The following is a 22,045-nucleotide window of genomic DNA, read 5'->3' as shown; positions in this document are numbered from 1 at the left end:
TTAAGACTGTAATAAATGTGGTTTGACGGTAGCAGTTTATCCGTCAGTAAGCAGTTTTACAAAAGTCGCGCATCTTTACGAAAAAGTCGCACGTTTTTATGAAAAAGTCGCATGTTCTATTAAAAAGTCTCATAAGATAAGCATGGTCCTTACTGGAGTGAAATTGCGACTTTTTTGCGACTTTTTAAATAGTCCCAATAGTAAATCTGTCTAGAGATTCATTTACATAAGAAAACACGCCCACTTTCAGAAAACTGGCGAGAATAGTGCAGAGCAGAATCTGTGCGCAGTTTTAGCGTTTGGGACTTTTTTGGGGACATTTTCACTCCATTATTCTGACCTGAGCTAATGATAAATCTGGCCCCAAGAGTTCAGAGCTTTCTGCACGCAGATATCCTTAGACCGGCTGCAGAAATGAATTCAACTTACATCACAGAGAGAACCAAAGCGAAGAGTGGACAGCAGCGAGTGCACATGACTCTCGCTGGTAAAATACAGACGTGTGCGCACATGGCGTTCTGGAGACATCACTCCTCGGGAATATCTGGCGACAGAAATGGAAAGATTTTTAAAATTGCCGTTAATATATTGAACAGAGTTAGTTTTCTCACTGGGGTCTCTAGCCAGTTAGGATTAAGGCAGGAAGAAGTTTTTGGAACCACTACATTTTTTGTGAACACAGCTACTCCCCCTCTCCACTTGCTTATATTTCATGATCCGGAGGTTGTTATACTTCATTAAACATTCTGTCAGCAGTAAACGTTTCAGGAGAAACACATTTTTCCTAAAGAAGCAATGGCAGGAAATGCTATTACAACTATAATTGCTGTTTTTACATCTGTAACTGAAATTACATTGTCATGCATGCCCTTCTATGCCACTTTTTTCCCCACACTAAAGTCGAAGAAAAAAAAAAACAGCATTAGACTTACCGGTAATTCCTTTTTTCATGAATCCACCATGACGGCAAGATAGGAGATTGACCCCTGACCTCTGCAGGGGCAGGAAAACAGAGAAAGGTTAAAATTGCCCCTGCCCCCCACCCTCGTCAGCGTTTACCACCCTTCACCTAGGTATATACACTTTTTTTTTTTTTGTGTTTCCTTATACTAATTTACATAAAAAAAATTTCAGGTAGACTCATAACTGATGTCTATCCCCCTTTTTTTTTGGGTGGGAATTCAGTGCCGTCATGGTGGATTCATGGAAAACGAATTACCGGTAAGTCTAATTCAGTTTTTCCCATTTCACCACCATGACGGCATGATAGGAAACCTATCAGATTATTCAATTAAGGGGGGTGGGGCCATGGCTTGGAGGACCTTCCTGCCAAAGGATAGTTCTGAAGATCCTGAGAAGTCAAGTCTGTAGTGTTTTATGAAGGTATGAATGTTGGACCAAGTCGCGGCCCTACATATCTGCTCCAATGAACCACCTGCTCTTTCTGCATAGGAAGAAGATACCGCTCTGGTGGAATGGGCCCTAACTTTCACAGGGCAAGGAAGAATTTGGAGACTATAACAGTCATGGATAGTTTGCTTTATCCACCTGGTAATGGAGGTACTAGAGGCAACTTTCCCTTTATTTTTCCCTCCGAACTGTACCAACAGGTTATCAACCTTCCTAAAGTCTCTAGTTACTTCCAGATATCTCATCATAACTCATCTAACATTTAAGGAATGGAATTCCTCATTTTTTTTTGTTTTTTGGGTTATTACAAAATGATGGCAGCACTATTTCCTGGTTTCTCTGGAAGTCTGACACTACCTTCGGAAGAAATCCTGGATCTGGTTTAAGAATCACTCTATCATCCGTGATAGTTAAGTATGGATGTCTGGTAGAGAGCGCTTGAATTTCCGCTATTCTCCTAGCTGATTTAATTGCTATGAGGAAAGCTGTCTTGAAAGAGAGCATCTTAACTGACACATCCTCCAACGGCTCAAAAGGACTTTTTGTTAGACCCTTGAGTACTATGTTTAGATCCCAAGTTGGGATTCTAGGTCTGACAAAAGGTTTTAAGCGGCAAGCGGCCCTAAAAAAATCTCTTAATCCACCAGTGCTCAGCTAGATTAGAGTCAAATGCGGCACTCGGGGCGGAAACCTGCACCTTCAGGGTCGAAGGACGCAAGCCTAAATCTAACCCCGTTGTAGAAAATCTAAAATCTTCTGAATGTTTGGGGATGATTGATCTATCTTTCCATGTCCCCACCATGAGCAGAACTTCTTCCATATTTTTTGATAAATCACTGAAATCACCTTCTTCCTACTAGCTCTCAAAGAGGTGATGACCTTCTCTGACAACCCCTGGCTCCTTAGATTTTCTGATTCAGGATCCAGGCTGTCAGCCTGAAAAATTCTGGGCATGGATGTATTACTGGCCCCTTAGTCATTATGTCTTTTCTGGCAGGGAGTACCCACGGATCCAACGTAGCTACTTTTTTTTAGGATCGAGAACCAACTTCGTTTTGTACAGAATGGGGTTATTAAAATAAGATTTGGCCTGTCGAGGATAATCTTTTGATTACTTTTGGGATTATCTGGAATGGGGGGAAAAGCAAAGGCCAGCTTCCAATCCCAAGTGAGGGAGAACGCATCCACTGCCCACGGTTTGTCTCTTGTTTTAAGGAGCAGAATTTTTGGACTTTTGCGTTTAACCCTGAGGCAAATAGGTCTATGACCGGGAAACCCCAATTCTCTACTATGAGGCTGAATGTCTCTAAATTCAGTGACCATTCTCCCTGGTCTAAGGTTTTCCTGCTCAAAAAATCCGCCACCTGATTTTGAGTTTTCTTCGGCCCAAGAAAATTTTTTACTATCAGCTTCATTAACTGTTTTGATCTTGTTCCCCCTTGTTGCCTTAAGTAGGATACCGTTATCACGTTGTCCGATAAGAATTTTACGTGATGATCCTTTTCTAAGAACCGATGCAGCTTTTATGGTCTCCCATACAGCTCTTAATTCCCTGTAGTTTGACGATTGATTTGCTATAACTTTTGGCTAAAGCCCCTGAAAGAGTCTTCCTTCTACATTTGAACCCCATCCTGTTTTGCTGGCGTCTGTCTGGATTTGAACGAACGGAGTCTTCTGCCAGGCCACTCCCTTTACTAGATTTTTTGATTGTGTCCACCATATAAGAGAAATCTTTATATGATGTGGAATACGCATTTTCTTGTGTAAGGAAGTCTTGTCCTCTAGTAGGGATAGGAAGGATTTTAGGTCTCTTTCCATCTTTTCCCCGGAGTTTGCCAGTAATATGAAATCGTCTAAGTATGGTATTATCATTAGATCTTGTTTCCTTAGGAGAGCTACCATTTCTACTACTATTTTGGTGAAGACTCTCAGGGTTGCTGAAATACCAAAAGTGAGGGTCGTAAACTGAAAATGATGAACCTTCCCTGTACTGTCTTTTAGCGCGAATTTCAAGACTTTTGGCGACTGCTGTCTGATTGGTACATGATAATATGCGTCCTTGAGATCTATCGTGCACATTAACACACTCTGACCCATCAACGGAATCGTGGACGCCAAGGACTCCATTTTGAATTTCCTGTATTGGATGTTCTTGTTCAGTTCCTTTAGATTTATTTTTGCCCTGAACGTCCCGTCTGGCTTGGCCACTAAGAATAGGGTGGAATAAAAACCCGCTCTCTCTTGAGAGTGGGGAACTTATGTAATGGCTCCCTGACTTAACATTTCCAGTACCCCCTTGCAGATTCTTTTTCTTTGTAGTATGGATGGTGGGGATGCTATCACAAATTTCTTTGGGGGAAGAGAGAAAAACTTTATCTTGTATCCTTTGGTGACTATATCTAATACCCATGGGCTTGAAGTAATTCATTCCCATTGAGATAGGAAACCATTAAGTCTTCCCCAATCCTGGAGTAATTGTTTTTCACTGGTTTTATTTTGGGGATTAAAAAGGAACCCCCCTACCTCGATCACCTTTTGGGTAGCTCCACCTCCCTGTTTTTCCTTTTTTCCTGTAGGGTCTCCCCCCATAGAGACGAAAGAAAACAATTTGCCTTTGAGGTTTCTCTTCAGGAAACCCTTTTTTCTTATCCGTCGCTTTTTCCAGGATTTTGTCTAGAACTGGTCCAAAGACATATTCCCCGAAAAAAAGAGATGGAACAGAGCTTCATTTTTGAAGCCTTGTCACCCGACCACGACTTCATCCATAAGGTCCTTCTAGCGGAGTTAGAAAGTGCTGCATCCCTTGCAGCAAACTTAACTGTCTCAGCCGAGGCATCTGCTAAGAAGGCTGTGGCAGATCTTAGAAGGGGCAGAGAATCTATAATTTCCTCTCCGAGTTTTATTTTTTCTAGCTCGTTTAACCACAAGTACACAGATCTCGCCACCGAAGTTGCCGTAATGTTGATCTTAATACTGTACATAGCTGCTTCCTATGCCTTACGCAGGAGCCTCTCTCTCTATCGTGTTCCGCAGCTGGGAAGAATCTTCAAATGGTAGGGAGGTATTTTTGTTTACCTTCGCTACCTGCACATCAATCTTAGGAATATGGGCAAAAAATTTTGACTCTGAGGGATCAAACAGGAGCCCGTTTCTAAATTCTCTCGAAATACCCAGGCATTTTTCTGGTTCTGACCATTCGTCTAGAATCATCTCCTTTATATTCTCATTTGTGGGGAAGACCTTCATTTAGTTCTTAACCCTCTGTTTTCCTGCCTCTACAGAGGTCAGGGGTCAATCTCCTAGTTCTTAACATCTCTTCCTGAATGGAGTAGACCTCTTCAATGCCCATTGTGGCCCTTACTGCTTTCAGTAGGTCCGCCATTTCCTCAGAAGAGAAGTAGAATTTTTTTGCGTCCTCTACAATCTCCCCTTCAGAAAGGGGGTAGTCGTCCTCCCTCCGCCTTGAATTCGGAAGAGGAAGGGACCGCAATTTTCTGTCTCTTTGGAGGAAGGGGACCCGGACTGGCGTCTTTTAGTAAAGTCAGGGAGGATTTAACTTCATCACAAATTACTGTTCTAAGTCCCTCCATCATTGATGTTTGTTCCTCTCACAACGTCTGAAATACATTCCTTGCACAATTTTTTAGAATAATGCTCAGGAAGTTTTTTGAAACATGAGATGCACTTAACACTCTTTTTGGGTCTTTTTTGCACCTCCTTGGCACCCTATTGAGAAGAGAGGAACAATCAGCCAATATACCCCTCTGTTTAACAGAGTGTATAATCTAAGAACATTTTCTCTTATGTAAGCTCCCATACTATACATAGTATGCAGTTAGTGTTTTCCCATGTGGGGACTTACAGTCACCGATGCAGGAGTGTCCAGCTCTCTAGGCTGCTGAGGTGCCAACATCTCTGTGGACGTGATCCTCAGACCTCAGATCAGAATCCACCATGGCTTCCTGCATTTTTAAAATTGCCGCCGGTGAAACACACTTCCGGAACGCCCCTCTGCGTCATTATGTCACCGGAAGTGACAACAGACGCCGCCATCATGTGCAGGACTCAGGCTCAAGTCTGCTTATCCTCACCAGAGGAAAGAAAGACGAGCGAGCGCAATCTGCGCCGGACACAGGCATCCGATGAACAGATGCGAGGTCCGCATTCTCTCCCCTGCCCAGCTTTGGAATCATACCACTGGTGAGCAGGGGAGTTCTTCGCAGCGATTCCTGAGTCAAGGGAGGCTCCTGCCACCGATGATTCCACGCTGCCCAGGTATTAGATCCAGCTTCACCTCCCTGACGACCAGAGAGGCCTTTCTCTGACCTGTCCACTATAGGGGCAGGAAAACACTGGAGAGGGTGGGGGGCGGGGGAAATTTAACCTTTCTGTTTTCCTGCCTCTACAGAGGTCAGGGGTCAATCTCCTATCTTGCAGTCATGGTGGTGAAATGGGAAAACATTATGGTGGTGAAATCTCATGACACGTGGACTAAAATGCAATGTGGTAATGAGGACTATAGGGAGATTAGTTCTGATTTCATTCCAGTACAAGCCTATAGTGATACTACGCATGTACTCTGTGAGGGCCGAGGTGCAGGGGATGACTCCATATTCAATGCCACCATCTAAGGGATGACATTGCACAATATATTTCTGTAATGACTGCATGCAAGATGTTTCTTGTGGGGTTGGATAGGATACAAACAAATCCAGGTGGGTCTGCCAGTGAGAGGCCATCATTCCTTTCTATGCGGGTAACTTAAAGAGGTTCATACAACCACAGATGACTTTATACTGTCCTCTAGCTTTTCTAATGGATGCCCCCGGCTGCCCAGTGTCAGTGACGTAAACATACTCACCAGTCATCCTTCACGTCCATGTGCCGCAAGATGGTAGCAACTGTTTCCTCTGGCTGTTCCTGGTTACCTTCTATTCCGTGCAGTAGCTGAACAGCAAATGGACGCATCTGGCGCAAATTCAGAAGGTTCTGCTGTCTGAATCTGCGCATGTGCCATATTTGTCCACTTTCCATTCTGTGCCTGCGCAGAAAAGAAGCAAAACTAAAGCAAGAGCAAGTGGTCGCTGCCATCTTGCAGCCCATGGGCACAGGAGCTGACTGGCGAGTATGATTGCAGGCCATTTATATGTTGTAATTATTGATAGACATCTATAATAAGCATAGCATGTTAGATGGGCCATACGATTAAAAAAAAAATTAATATGGATAAAAAAAAAAAAGAAAGAAGAACCCAATGGATACAGAACTAATGCAGCTCCTTACAGCGGATGTAGCTTATTTACAGTGTCATCATCCTGAGTTCTCTGGAGATCAGAGCGTATCTTCCGCACAAGGGGTGTGCAATAACCTTTGGCAATCTCTAGCTTTTCTGCTTTGGATATTCCATACTCCTAAATTGCAAAGAGTAAAGAAAAAATAAAATATTGTAAAGGGATGTTCCAGTTTCATGTAAATAAAACCAACTCTCTGTAGAACGCAAAAGTTTGGCAGCTTTCTAACATACTTTCTGTATTAATTCTTCCCTATTTATTAACATATCTGCTTGTGGTCAAAGAGATCATTGACATTTGCATTCTTTTAAAAAATGAACGGCCTCTTGACAAGAACAAGCCACCACATTTTCCCTATGAAATAACCACAGTGAGTGCAAGTCTTCAACAATTTTAGGGTTACTGTACCTCTTTATTTGAGAAATTTAGATTTGTGTGCTTCAATCCTGTTCAAGGAAATACAGGCAGATAAAAAATGCCAAACAAGCCAAAACGGGGTGTGTGTGTGTGTGTGTATGTACAGACCAAAAGTTTGGACACACCTGCTCATTCAGTTTTCTTTATTTTCATGACTATGAAGGCATCAAAACTATGAGTTAACACATGTGGAATTATATACATAACAAACAAGTGTGAAACAACTGAAAATATGTCATATTCTAGGTTCTTCAAAGTAGCCACCTTTTGCTTTGATTACTGCTTTGCACACTCTTGGCATTCCCTTCATGAGCTTCAAGAGGTAGTCCCCTGAAATGGTCTTCCAACAGTCTTGAAGCTTAGCACTTGTTGGCCCTTTTGACTTCACTCTGCGGTCCAGCTCACCCCAAACCATCTCGATTGGGTTCAGGTCCGGTGACTGTGGAGGCCAGGTCATCTGGCGCAGCACCCCATCACTCTGCTTCATGGTCAAATAGCCCTTACTTTCAAAGTTTTCCCAATTTTTCGGCTGACTGACTGACCATTTCTTAAAGTAATGATGGCCACTCGTTTTTCTTTACTTAGCTGCTATTTTCTTGCCATAATACAAATTCTAACAGTCTATTCAGTAGGACTATCAGCTGTGTATCCACCTGACTTCTCCTCAACACCACTGATGGTCCCAACCCCATTTATAAGGCAAGAAATCCCACTTATTAAACCTGACAGGGCACACCTGTGAAGTGAAAAGCATTTCAGGGGACTACCTCTTGAAGCTCATCAAGAGAATGCCAAGAGTGTGCAAAGCAGTAATCAAAGCAAAAGGTGGCTACTTTGAAGAACCTAGAATATGCCTTCAGTGTGAATCTACAATTTTCATAGTCATGAAAATAAAGAAAACTCTTTGAATGAGAAGGTGTGTCCAAACTTTTGGTCTGTACTATATATATATTATAATTTTTTTTTTTTTTTATTAAATACCCTTAGCCCCAGTGATTGGTTCTCGTGAAGAGATCTACATTTACCTGCTACTCTGTTCCAGCTCCCAAGCTTTACTGAACTTCCAGTTCCTGCCTGTCAACTTCAGCACGGATGGGGTCATGTGTACTGCTGCAGCCAACGACTGGTCTCAGTGGTGACTTGTCCCCATGTAGGACATGACCCAGCAGCGACGTGCCAATTGGGGACACTTCACCGCTGAGGCCAGTCACTGGCTGCACCACACGTGACCCCGTCTGTCTGGAATTTGACAGTTGGAGATCAGAAGTGCAGTGAACAGTGTCGGGTACTTAAAAGGTACTTCTAGAAGGGGGGAAGGTTTAAAAAAATATATATTCTGAACAACCCCTTTAAAGTGTTCATACACATTAGATACATTTATAGCAGGTTGATGAATTGTTTAAAGCTTGATCGTCTGATGAACGATGGTTCTCCCAATTAGCCATACACATTTTAGTGCAAATCGGCCATTACAGTTCAGACTACCTAGTCATTGACACCGGCTGAACAAACAATCTTGGTGGAAATGCTCTTTCAAGTAATGTTCTTTCATGGACTAGTGACTACTAAACATAAATAATGGCAGTTTTTGGGGGAAAACGAACCATTGATCATTTTAGCCGACTGATGATAAACTGCTGTTTTGGTTGAAAAAAAGCCTGTTTTGATGAACTTTAGGCTAACGTCTAGGGCCACCCTTAGGGTCGTTCTGTTCAGCACAAGCCCGGTCGTTACCTGATAATCATCTTTTCTCACTGGTGATATAGAAGTCTGTACTTTATAAATCATTCTGCTCTTGCTGTAACAGAAATCAGGTCTCCATACCGTAACATCCAACATCCTGACCGGCATGTGAGATGGTGTCACACACAGCAGCCAATCTGACGAAGCGGGGAAGGGGGGGGGGGGGGGGGGGGAGCAGCAGCCTAAGCCAATGATGAGGCAGGAGGCGTGTCTCAGACTAACCCGTACTCACTATAAGTACTGTAGATAGACTGTAGTCATAGATCACACCTCTGCCCTAATGGAGCTGAGCTAAAAAGCAGGCAAGGAACAGACTGAGGAAAATAAATGGCAGGTGAACACCCAACTAGATAGTAGCTTTAACTTGTAAATGACTGAAGAGCATGCAAAACATTTATAAAACATAACCCTTAGGGCTTGTGGCGAAACCAACCTCGCCACTGGGTTTTGGAGGGGCCTGGCTACCAGCCTCTTGCCCTAGGATTATGGGCCCTCTCATCAGCCAGGCTTCCTTTGTTCACAAAGGACTTGTACTAACTTGAACCCCTGGTCTAATTCGTGCCATTTTGGGATGTTAAATGACTATGTGTATTGAAAAGGGTGGGACATTGTATACACGAAGTAGTGAGGTCTGTTACATTGTCTCTCTGTGTGTATTGGCGATGTCCTTTGTCCTGAGAGATAATTGAATTACGTCTCGGTTGTCTCCAGGACAGAAGACATTGTGTATTCTCCTGCCTGTGATGATTGCATCAACCCAGAGTGAACCTTGTTGGAAAATGTGTATAAATCAATGCTTGTGTGTTCAAATAAAGAGTTCCTGTTTTACCCTTCATCATGTTGAGGCTGGTGTTTGGGTAACTGATCAACACTGGGGGATTGCTATACGCTGAAGATTTGCTATACTCCCCTGGCTATAACTACTAGCTCTTGTAAGAGCTGTTCCTGCTCTCTGGATTTAGGAGAGGTTCACCCACTGGAGACTTGTCGTAGGTCCAGGGTGGGTAGGAGACGGTGAGACCTCAACCAAGCTTCGGCGGTTTGTGGGGTCTGCAGCGCTTAAGGTGTCAAGTGGAGTGGAGTGCTTGGGGACCTCTGGAAGCACTAGGAGCACCTATCAACGGAGGTACCCAGTCGGGGTGCTAGGAGATTTGTTACAGGACTCATTCACACGAACGTGTGCTGCCTGTTGCCGTATTGCGGACCGCATTTGCGGATTCGCAATACACGGGCGCCGCTCCGTGTGCATTCCGCATCACGGATGCGGACCCATTCACTACAATGGGTCCGCAAATCCGGAGATGCGGAACAGTGTGGCATGGAAGCACGGAACGGAACACTACGGAGTGCTTTCTGGGGTTACGTTCCGTGCCTCTGCACCGCAAAAAGATAAAACTTGCTCTGTCTTTTTGCGGAACGGACGGATCGCGGACCCATTCAAGTGAATGGGTCTGCGATCCCCATGCGGCTGCCCCACGGAAGGTGCCCGTGCATTGTGGACCGCAATTTGCGGTCCACAGCACAGGACTTCACACGCTCGTGCGAACAAGCCCTTAGCATTGTCTACAGGACTAATACACCTTACCATCTTCATTTAATAGAGGAAATCTGGTGAAAGGTTCTTGTTAAAATCTGATTATCAGAAATACGAATGCTCGCTCCCAGTAATTGGCTCATGTAAACTAGCAGCCAATCATTTTGATTAACATCTTTCAACAGGATAAAAGATGCCCGATTAGGCTCCATTCACACGTCCGCATTTCCGTTCCCGGAAAAAATAGAACATGTCCTATTCTTGTCCACAATTGCGGACAAGAATAGACATATTCTACTAGTGCCGGCGATGTGCGGTCCGCAAAATTGCCGGTGTCAGTGTTTTGCGGGCCCGCAAAACACACTACGGACGTGTGAATAGAGCCTTATCGGCAGCACATCTCCCTATGTAATCGGGATGTGCTGCCGATCATCTATTGGAGAATGAGGGAGGAACGACTGTGGTAGCAATCGTTCCACCTGCATTCAAAGTCTGCACTGGCCTGAGTAATCAGGCTGGAGCAAACAAGGGCCGATCGATCGGGCAGTGCAATACCACCCTCACATGCTGCCCACAGATCTGAAAGCACATTCCACGACAGATTAACTTTAAAGAGGACCTGTCACCAAAAACTGCAATGCAATCTGAAAGCACCATGTTACAGAGCAGGAGAAGCTGAGCGGATTGATATATATTTTTGCTGGAAAAGATTTAGTAGAACTTATAATTTTTACATTTACATCTGCAGCGCTGTGAAAAGCTATTGGTACAGGAAGGAGGAGTTATCAGTGACTGACAGCTCTCTCTACACACCATCACCGATAACTCCTCCCTCCTGTACAGATAGCTGTTCACAGGAGGTGGAAAATGCAGACCTATAAAAACGTACAAATTATAGGTTTTACTGAATCTTTTCCCACAAAAATATATATCAATCTGCTCGGCTTCTTCTGCTCTACAACATGGTGCGGTCAGATTGTACTGCATTTTTTGACAGGTCCTCTTTAAGTCATTTTCACACAAAAATACTTATGTGTAGCTGAATATAAAAGTTACCTGAGGAATTACTATATCAGCTAGTGCCTTGGAAAGCCTGTACAGTTCCATCATGTTCTCCAGCTTCAGTGAGCTGTTATGCTGCACATCATACTTGATGCAATCATAAATATCAGGAATTTTGCTGATGTCATATCTTCCATTTTTTGTCTTGAAATCCTTTTCCAATTTGCACCATCTGCGCAGCATCAGTTCCAGGGTCTCGCTGTGATAAAGCTGAATATCTGAGAAGGGGAAGAGAGCAATAAACCAAGAGTAAAGCGTTTTCCATAAAGAAAAAAAAATATAAAAAAAAGAAGAGAGGTAATTATTCAAGTGCTCATTATGAAATGGATATATTTCTGGCAAAAGGCGGAGAGGACAAAATCTAAAAACATTTGTCATTCATGAGCTTAGAAGCCATTAACATGATTGATAGATCACAATCAAGCAGGAATATTACACCCAACAAACAGATGGATGTTTAGTAGCTACTACTAATTACCATGCAAACCTCACGGCTCGGAAACATGGTATTTTTAAAGCACATCATTCTGAAAGTGACAGATTCTAAAGGTGCCCAGATGCCTTCAATAGTAGTCTGCCCAACTTCTGTTCAGCTCACAGCCAATTCCCCCCGACTCTCCAATACACATTCAAGCTCAGTTTACTCAGGTGTGTATGTGTTTTCAATGGAGAGAGAGGAGAAAGCCACTGCCAGACACCTCTGCCGGCAGCTTATCTCATGCCCGATCCTTCTCTTCCCCAACATCCTCTGCTGCGGGAGAGTTGGGAGCTGGCTGGCCGCTCCAAAATACAAATTAGCTGGCTGGCCGCTCCTGCCGACAATACACCAATGTGTATGGGTGCCTTAAGCTTTTTTTACCTGCGTATTTTGGGTCTTCCATTCTTTGCCGGATCTGTGATGTCAGGCTCTGAATTAGGGAGTAAACTTTGTCACAAGTCTTAACTGGATTCTTTATAATCTGCATTGATTTAATCTGGGAAATGCTTCCAGTAGGAGTGAGCTGATTGGAAGAAAATAGATAAATTATTACTTATATATTTAGGCCTCATGCACACGACCGTGTTTTCAGTCTGCATCCGATGCACATTTTTTTTTGCAGATCGCATGCGGGCCTGATAGTTTCTTTGGGCTGCAAAAAATGTGGACGCCATAAGGATGTTATCCATCTGCTGTCCGCATCAGTGCGGCTCTTCCGCAAAATATAGAACATATCCTATTCTTGTCTGTTTTGAAGACAAGAATAGGTAGAATTGTGCAATTGCAGGATGTGCACAGCCAGTACCCGTATTTTCCAGAACCGCGGTTTGCAAGCCGCAAAATACATAGGGTTGTGTGCTTTAACCAAATGTTTATATCCTAATGGCAATCTGAAAAATTTAACCTCTTATATGCCTTGTGGCATTGTCAGATCACGGGAACATAAGGGAATATTCCTATGAAGCAGCAGTGATGTGACAGGCTGTTTAAAACTGTCTAAGCTAACAACTGCCCGCTGTATCATTGCTGTGGTGGTCAAATTAAACTGTACTACTAAGTTCTCAAAACTACTAACATGTCATAGTGACAAGATGTATTCAGTGGGGAGGGGGCAGAAGCACTCAGCTGAGCGCTCTGCCCCATCGGTTGTGTTTGGCTATGCTCAGGCTCATAGAAAATATATATATATATGTCATATACTGCTTGAGCGCTCTTGCCCCTTGCTTACATTTTAGCAAACGGTGGTGATCTCAGTACCGAGACTCCCAACTGATGAGCACTTATGACATCACTATGAAAATTTTCTGAAATTAGCGGTACACTTAAATAGATGTTAACATACCACCAGGCGGAACTCATATTGGCCATACAGTCCTGATCAAAAGTTTAAGACCACTTGAAAAATCATATTTTACATTGTTGGATCTTAACAAGGTTCCAAGTAGAGCTTCAACATGCAACAAGAAGAAATGAGAGTGAGACAAAACTTTTTTTGAGCATTCAATTAATTGAAAATAACAAATAAACTGAAACAGGCTGTTTTTCATCTGATCCAAAGTTTAGGACCACATGCCTTTAAAAGGCCAAATCTGTGCAAAGATGTGGATTCATTGTCATTTTCTGTCAGGTAGTCACACGTTGTGATGGCAAAGGCAAAAACTCTCCCTTTTTGAACGTGGTCGGGTTGTTGAACTGCATAAGCAGGGTCTCTCACAGCGCTCCATCGCTGCTGAGGTGGGACGCAGTAAGACAGTCATTTGGAATTTCTTAAATGATCCTGAGGGTTATGGAACAAAAAAGTCAAGTGGAAGACCCCAGAAAATTTCACCAGCACTGAGCCGGAGGATCCAATTGGCTGTCCGTCAAGACACTGGACGATCCTTGACCCAAATTAAGGCCCTTACTGGTGCTGACTGCAGCCCCATAACCATCAGACGGCATCTGAGACTGAAGGGCTTCAAAAACAAAAAACTTCTTCAAAGACCTCGTCTCCTTGAACGCCACAGAACTGCTTGTTTGGACTTTGCAAGAGAGCACCAAACATGGGACATTCAAAAGGTGGAAGAAAGTTTTATTCTCTGATGATAAAAAATTTATCCTTGATGGTCCTGATTGTTTCCAACGTTACTGGCATGACAAGCAGATTCCACCTGAGATGTTTTCTACGCGCCACAGTGGAGGGGGCGCCATAATGGTCTGGGTTGCTTTTTCCTTCAGTGGAACAATGGCTCTTCAGGAAGTGCAGGGGCGTCAAACGGCCGCTGGCTATGTCCAGATGTTGCAGAGAGCATTCCTCATGACTGAGGGCCCTCGTCTGTGTGGTAACGACTGGGTTTTTCAACAGGACAACGCTACAGTACACAATGCCCGCAGGACAAGGGACTTCTTGCAGGAGAATAACATCACTATTTTGGCCCATCCTGCGTGTTCCCCTGATCTAAATCCAATTGAGAACCTTTGGGGATGGATGACAAGGGAAGTTTACAAAAATGGACAACAGTTCCAGACAGTAGATGGCCTTCGTGCGGCCGTCTTCACCACTTGGAGAAATGTTCCCACTCACCTCATGGAAACGCTTGCATCAAGCATACCGAAACAAATTTTTGAAGTGATCAACAATATCGGCGGAGCTACTCATTACTGAGTTCATGTTTGGAAGTTGGATTTCTGTTTTTTTTTTGGAGGTGTGGTCCTAAACTTTTGATCAGCTGAAAAACAGCCTGTTTCAGTTTATTCGTTGTTTTCATTAAATTGAATTGAATTCAATGCTCAAAAAATGTTTTGTCTCACTCCCATTTCTTCTTGCTGCATGTTGAAGCTCTACTTGGAACCTTGTTAAGATCCAGCCATGCTAAATATGATGTTTTGCCATTTTTCAAGTGGTCTTAAACTTTTGATCAGGACTGTATTAATGCTTTCACTTTAAGATACAAAAAACTAAATCTGATAGAGCCATGGGCGTGCAGAAAAACTTCTCTGGGATCTCCAACGAAGACTATTTGGGAAAGTATTTCTGTTTTCTATGGCAGAATCTGAAGGCCAGTATGATTTTATCATTTGGTTTAACACACTCCTTGAGCTAGTTAAACACGCCCATAAGGCTGGGCAACCCCTGTTACATAGATGGTAAGAAACCTGTGAACGGCTACCTCTACTATTTTTTGGCGTTACCTTCTCAAAGTCCTCAGTACTAAAATCACGATCCCGCTGAAGAATCTCATGCAGCCTTGCTTTCACTCGATGCTGACAGCTACTTAAAGAGTCACTGTCACTGTCCAACAAGCCATTCATATTTGCGCTCTTCACCATCTGAACAAGTATTGGGGTCAGTTCTCCCTCCAGTGCCAATAAACCCTGCACATGAAAGATCACAATCATAAATCAGCTTCACATGTTAAAAACTATCTAATGAAGGAACCAGAGCCAAGATATTGGAGACTTGACTAATCTGCCCAGGTATCCCCAAATCTAGAAATACTTTCTAACATTATTGGTAATGGCCAAGCCATAGAGCAGCATACACCTGCAGCGATCTTCAGATCCACTGAAAATGGCCTTCAGTATAGATATTGGGTGGTATGTGTACATATACACAAACCGAAAAGAAATGTAATCATTGTATAGGATTGTGTATAGACAAACATACTTTAGCAAATGCTGCAGCTGTCATCTGGACTCTTCCCTCATCTGATGCATAAATTTTAAGATCGTGTCGATAAGTACTGTGTAACCTCAAAAGGCCACAGCCAGGAAATCCAGCATAATCTCCTAGGAAATAGCATATGTTAGAAAGCATTATAACATACATTCATCTTACAGGAAACACCTAAAAAATACACAAAACTTGCTTGTAGCTCCCAATATTCACCTCTATTTTGATCCTATCTGGTCCCAAGAAAACTATCCTGAATCAAAATATCTTGTATGTGTTGGACCCCTGTCAATCTGATGCAGATGACCTACCCTGTTTGAGAAGACCACTGCCTCCTCAGCGCCAGACATTGTGTAGCGGTTGTTGTTGATATCACAGCTCAGCCCCCCGTAATTGAGTTGAACTGAGCTGCGCCTAGGCCACGTGAACAATGAAAGTGACGTCACTGCCTAGGGTAAGTTGCAAGAAGGCTGAGGAGTTCAAAACCGATTCGTCAGATGCCTACCAATCAGATGCTATCTAGAGCAGGGATGGCCAACCTGTAAAACTACAACTCCCACCATGCCCTGCTGTAGGCTGATGCTGTAGTCCGTTTGGGCATGCTGGGAGTTGTAGTTTTGCAACAGCTGGAGAGCCTCAGGTTGGCCATCCCTGATCTAGAGGATAGGTCATGTGTATAAAAAAAAAAGTCGGAAAACCCCTTTAAAAATAAAAAAGTAAAAACGCTTGTGTATGCTCATCTTAGTTGATGGGCCATATGTGTAGCCCCTACTTCCCCTGTGATATCATGATATCATTCCCTGGCAGACTGTGCAGTGAAGAAAAAAAATACACTGCTCAAAAAAATAAAGGGAACACTTAAACAACACAATGTAACTCCAAGTCAATCACACTTCTGTGAAATCAAACTGTCACTCAGTGTTGCTTCCTAAGTGGACAGTTTGATTTCACATGCTGTTGTGCAAATGGGATAGACAACAGGTGGAAATTATAGGCAATTAGCAAGACACCCCCAATAAAGGAGTGGTTCTGCAGGTGGTAACCACAGACCACTTCTCAGTTCCTATGCTTCCTGATGTTTTGGTCACTTTTGAATGCTGGCGGTGCTTTCACTCTAGTGGTAGCATGAGATGGAGTCTACAACCTACACAAGTGGCTCAGGTAGTGCAGCTTATCCAGGATGGCACATCAATGCGAGCTGCGGCAAGAAGGTTTGCTGTGTCTGTCAGCGTAGTGTCCAGAGCATGGAGGCGCTACCAGGAGACAGGCCAGTACATCAGGAGACGTGGAGGAGGCCGTAGGAGGGCAACAACCCAGCAGCAGGACCGCTACCTCCGCCTTTGTGCAAGGAGGAACAGGAGGAGCACTGCCAGAGCCCTGCAAAATGTGCATGTGTCTGCTCAAACTCCATGAGGGTGATATGAGGGCCCGACATCCACAGGTGGGGGTTGTGCTTACAGCCCAACACCGTGCAGGACGTTTGGCATTTGCCAGAGAACACCAAGATTGGCAAATTCGCCACTGGCGCCCTGTGCTCTTCACAGATAAAAGCAGGTTCACACTGAGCACATGTGTGACAGACGTGACAGAGTCTTGAGACGCCGTGGAGAACGTTCTGCTGCCTGCAACATCCTCCAGCATGACCGGTTTGGCATTGGTCAGTAATGGTGTGGGGTGGCATTTCTTTAGAGGGTCGCACAGCCCTCCATGTGCTCGCCAGAGGTAGCCTGACTGCCATTAGGTACCGAGATGAGATCCTCAGACCCATTGTGAGACCATATGCTGGTGCAGTTGGCCCTGGGTTCCTCCTAATGCAAGACAATGCTAGACCTCATGTGGCTGGAGTGTGTTAGCAGTTCCTGCAAGACGAAGACATTGATGCTATGGACTGGCCCGCCCGTTCCCCAGACCTGAATCAAATTGAGCACATCTGGGACATCATGTCTCGCTCTATCCACCAACAGACTGTTGCACCACAGACTGTCCAGGAGTAGGCAGATGCTTTAGTCCAGGTCTGGGAGGAGATCCCTCAGGAGACTGTCCACCACCTCATCAGGAGCATGCACAGGCGTTGTAGGGAGGTCACACAGGCACGTGGAGGCAACACACACTACTGAGCCTCATTTTGACTTGTTTTAAGGACATTACATCAAAGTTGGATCAGCCTGTAGTGTGTTTTTCCACTTTAATTTTGAGTGTGACTCCAAATCCAGACCTCCATGGGTTGAAAAAACGAGATTTTTGTGAAACTCACCTGTAAAATCTCTTTCTCGCGGGGTTCATTGGGGGACACAGGACCGTGGGTATAGCTTGCTGCTGCCACTAGGAGGCGACACTAGGCTGAAAAGTGATATGCTCTCTCCAGGCTGGAGGGGGTATAGCCTGCAGGGGAGGAGTTATCAGTTTGTGCCCAAGCAATAGGAGTAGGAGAAAAAAACCAAACAAACAACAACTGGTCAACGCCAGTCGGATCAAACCAGAACTGGGGCCATACTGGCTCCGCAACCAACAACAATCACGGCAAACAGAAATTACTGGGTGGGAGCTGTGTCCCCCAATGAACCCCGCGAGAAAGAGATTTTACAGGTGAGTTTCACAAAAATCTAGTTTTCTCGCTGGTATCATTGGGGGACACAGGACCGTGGGACGTCCTAAAGCAGTCCACGGGGAGGGAACAAATCACATGCCCATGGAGTAAAACGCCTTTGAGGATGCGTAACTCGCTGCCGCCTGCAGCCTTTGCTGCCTGGAACGGTATCCGCCGGTGCCTAGGAAGGCACCCGGTAAGACATTGCCTTCCCCACTGGGAAGCTACTGCATGAAGGCGATGGACCCGAGAAGCACCGACCGCTGGTCGGGTGGGCCAAGACTCAGCTGGGCGTTGCCTTACCCGGAGGGCGGAATGCCTGAGCAACTGTCTAACGGATCTATCTGGAAAACATCCTTTGGAGGCCGTCAGCCTCGACAACGACCCAAGGATAAAAATTGGTAGAAGTCCGTACGGCTGTAAGCGCTAGCCAAGGACAAGGAAGCTCAGAGGCCAAATCACATGGCTGATGGAGAGCTCGGTCTGTGTAATGCGAGGGAGAAAGAAGAGAAGCCCATGTCTGTGAGGGCGTGGAAAGACAACCACCTTCTGCGAAAAAAAGAGGATCCTGGACGGAACACTGCCCTATGTTCATACTTAAAGAAAAAAAGTACGTACCAGAAGGCGTACCAACTCTGAGAAAAAATAAAAAATAAAAAATTAACGCCACAAAATAGCTGGCTCCTGGCCGTAGCTGTGGAAGTAGAACTAAAAAGGCCAAGTCCGCAGGATTCACCTCTGGTCAAGAGAACGCCCCCTAGGGAGCGGAATATCGGTAGACCAACGCCCTTAAAGCCGTAGAGGCTTGTGGAGAGATTTCTAGTGAGAGAGGCTGCCCGAGAATCACGAAGAAACAAACGCCTGAGCCAGGCGTGCCCCACTGCCGGCCAAAGCATCAACACCACGCGAGAAAGGTAAAGTAAAGCCAATGTGAGCACCACCTGTGATGGGAAGCCCCGTCAGTGACCGAATTTTAACCAAGCGGCAACGCTGTCTGGAAGGGCAGATGAGTGGAACAAAGATGAGAGAAATACTCTTGCCGGGTGAAGTTTGATTACAACGTCCAATGCATCCAAAATAGCGATGGGCTTCCAGAGCCGTACAACCCATGGCTACTGGTCCGCTAGACAGAAGGATGAAGAGATCCGTTATCCAACTCGAGGAGAGATCGGAAAAGAAAAGTGTGATCCATTCCAGGGACAAAACCCCTACTAGCGGGGGACGTCGTAACAGGCACCCGCTCTACCCGTCTTGGGAAGGCTCTCAGTCCACCCCTGGAATGAGCAGTGAAAGAACAACCACCATTGGCCTGCGGTGACGTAAACATTACTGATATCTGAAGAGAGGTAGCACCAATGGCGTTACGGTATGACTACTAGAATCCAAGTCCCGCTTCGAACGGCAATCTAGTGTTGACGAGTGCCGTAGGGACTGAGCTACCCAGTAGAACGCACTCAAAAGGTAGGTGCTGATCAGCCATGGTAACTACACCATCGCCACGCCCAAGCCGACGACAGAAGGACAACAGTTGTCAGAGCCACGGACCCTTATTGGTAGTAAACCAGAAAGAGGCCAGAACTAAAGCCCATTCCCATGTGAGACTGGCGCTCTACAGAATCTAGTGGTAATGCGATACTCCGCCTGAAGGGAGGCCATACAAGCCCCAAGAGTAATGCTCACGCCATACTCCAGCTGAGGAGTAGGCCATACCTTCGAGGTCACTGAATTCCCGTGTTAGAGGAATCCGTTGCCTGACGAAAGAACTATGCAGTAGGAACCTTAGCATGTAATGGTGACTCCAACACCCCTCGTGCGGTAGGGGCTACCGCATGCTAGGCCAGCGTGGACATGAGGGGAAGGTCTGAGGACATCCAGTAGAAGTCCTGGTATCAAGCTGGCCCAGTTAGTAGAGCTAACCTTAAACCCTCCACCTGAAAAGGGCGCTGAACAGGAGCAACTGCCGAAGTAGTACCAGGGTAGAACCCCTACCTGAGGGGGGCTGTCCCGCTACAGCGATTAGGAGCATCTAGCCCTAGCGTGAAGACTACCCTGCGAAGGAGAAGACTTGTAGTAGTCACTGCGGAGTGCCAGCATAACACCCTCACCTAGATAAGGATGAGTGGTGGACGAAGCATCCGGAGTCGGTGGAATATTCTGCTTGCTGGATCTTGATCACAGCACTCTGTGCAGTGAGACTGACCTGAACGGTGGAGGCTCATGGGGATGGGGAGTTTCTAGGACACATAAGGCTGGATGACTCCCCTGAGAGCACAAAAGGCCAACATTTTTGTGTCTTCAATAAGTGCATGAAGAAAAGAGGGATACAATATGGGAGTATCCCTAGTATCCAGTGTCAGTATCCATATACCACTAGATGGAGAATATCAGGCACCAGCGGTACCGACTGTTGCCAAGGACCACCTGTGAAGGCAGCCGAGTCATCTAGAGACGTGGCGTAGTTGAAATACTGCATGCAGAGATGCATAGTGATTCCCCCGTTAATCGATCGTTTGTAGCGGGTAATGCCATAGGAAGTATGTGATGGCAAATGAGAGATGGAATAGCACCAATGGTAGCGCAAACCCCCGGTTAGGGAAGGGGGTAGCGCAATAGTCAGAACCGCAATCTACGGAAGTGTAATTACCCACTCAATGCAGGGGGAAAAAACCTACGGTAAGCACTGCGCCCAGTGGCAGTGCAAACACTTTACCTATGGTCGGGAGTAACATATCCAGTAAGTACTGTAACCCGAGGTAGTGCAAATACATCACACCTCGAAGGGGGTAACGCACCTAGCAGGAACTTGTCATATGACGTGTTCTGTACTCTGTGGGAAGTGCCATTATCCCAGCCCAGTAAGGAGGTAATGCGTACGTAAAACTGCGACAGCAGTGAGAATGCCATAATGCCACCTATACAAAAGGTTAATGTATGCTGACGATACTGAGCCCAGTGGAACTTCAATTCCGCCACTCACAGAACGAGGGGCACCTATGGCTGGCATTGAGACCAATGCTAGTGCGGTCAGTCCACCTCAGGAAGGAGGTAATACCCAATTAAGCACTTAATGCATACACCAAAAACCGGCTAGCACGGACGTAATCTTGGAAAAATGATCCGGATTCATGTCAGAGTCCGAATAACTGTCCTGCTTCGGCCTGCTCATGCGCAGTTCCACCTCTCAGCCTCTAGCCCATGGCTGTTGCAGGCTGTGGCGGTGTTGACATAAGAACCAAACTACCCGTAGGTGGAATGGAACTAAAGGTCTGCTGACCGGATTGCGCAGACGGTGCTCTATTACCCAAACGACCCAGGAGGGTGGATTGGGAACTTCCAGAGGTCCTCCGCTGTGTTGCGCAGGAGGAGAAACATCAAACAGACGCCCCCGAAGGGTGGATGGGAAGTTTCAGTTGTCCTCAACTGGATTTGCGCAGTTGGATATTTGTGCAGTTGTAGTATTATCAACCAACCGGCCTCAGAGGACAGATTGGGATCCTTCAGATGAACCCCACTGGATTTACACAAGTGGAGCATTATCAACCAAACGGTTTCAGCGGGTGGAATGGGGATCCTTCGTATGCACTCCACCGGATTTACGCAGTTGGAGTATTATCAACCAAACGGCCCGGAGGGCGGATTGGGAATCCTGCAGATGTACTCCACTGGATTTGCGCAGTTGGAGCATAATCAACCAACCGGCCTCAGCGGGCGGATTGGGGATCCTTCGGATGTACTCCACTGGATTTACGAAGTTGGAGCATTATCAACCAAACGGCCCAGAGGGCGGAATGGGAATCCTCAGGTGTACTCCACTGGATTCTTCTCACCCAAACGGCCCCGGAGGGCGGATTGGGAACCCTTCAGATGTACT

At 45.4% G+C, this 22,045-nt stretch overlaps 1 protein-coding gene across 12 annotated transcripts in view; it reads right to left on the bottom strand.

Annotated features, from left to right (window-relative positions):
• Positions 1 to 22,045, bottom strand: part of PPIP5K2 (diphosphoinositol pentakisphosphate kinase 2) — a 160,743-nt gene that overhangs the window by 62,077 nt on the left and 76,621 nt on the right. For all 12 annotated transcript variants that reach the window (XM_040421590.1, XM_040421591.1, XM_040421593.1 and 9 more), the window contains exons 16-21: positions 15,582 to 15,703; positions 15,107 to 15,289; positions 12,317 to 12,458; positions 11,452 to 11,675; positions 6,694 to 6,821; positions 430 to 544 (exon numbers count right to left, since the gene is read on the bottom strand). In XM_040421590.1, coding sequence (XP_040277524.1) covers positions 430 to 544; positions 6,694 to 6,821; positions 11,452 to 11,675; positions 12,317 to 12,458; positions 15,107 to 15,289; positions 15,582 to 15,703 — 914 coding nt within the window. The remainder of the gene's footprint in view (positions 1 to 429; positions 545 to 6,693; positions 6,822 to 11,451; positions 11,676 to 12,316; positions 12,459 to 15,106; positions 15,290 to 15,581; positions 15,704 to 22,045) is intronic.

Source organism: Bufo bufo, chromosome 2, assembly GCF_905171765.1.
Source record: "Bufo bufo chromosome 2, aBufBuf1.1, whole genome shotgun sequence".
Lineage (NCBI taxonomy): Eukaryota > Metazoa > Chordata > Amphibia > Anura > Bufonidae > Bufo > Bufo bufo.
The sequence above is the reverse complement of the archived record's forward strand: the minus strand, read 5'-3'. Positions and strand labels throughout refer to the sequence as shown.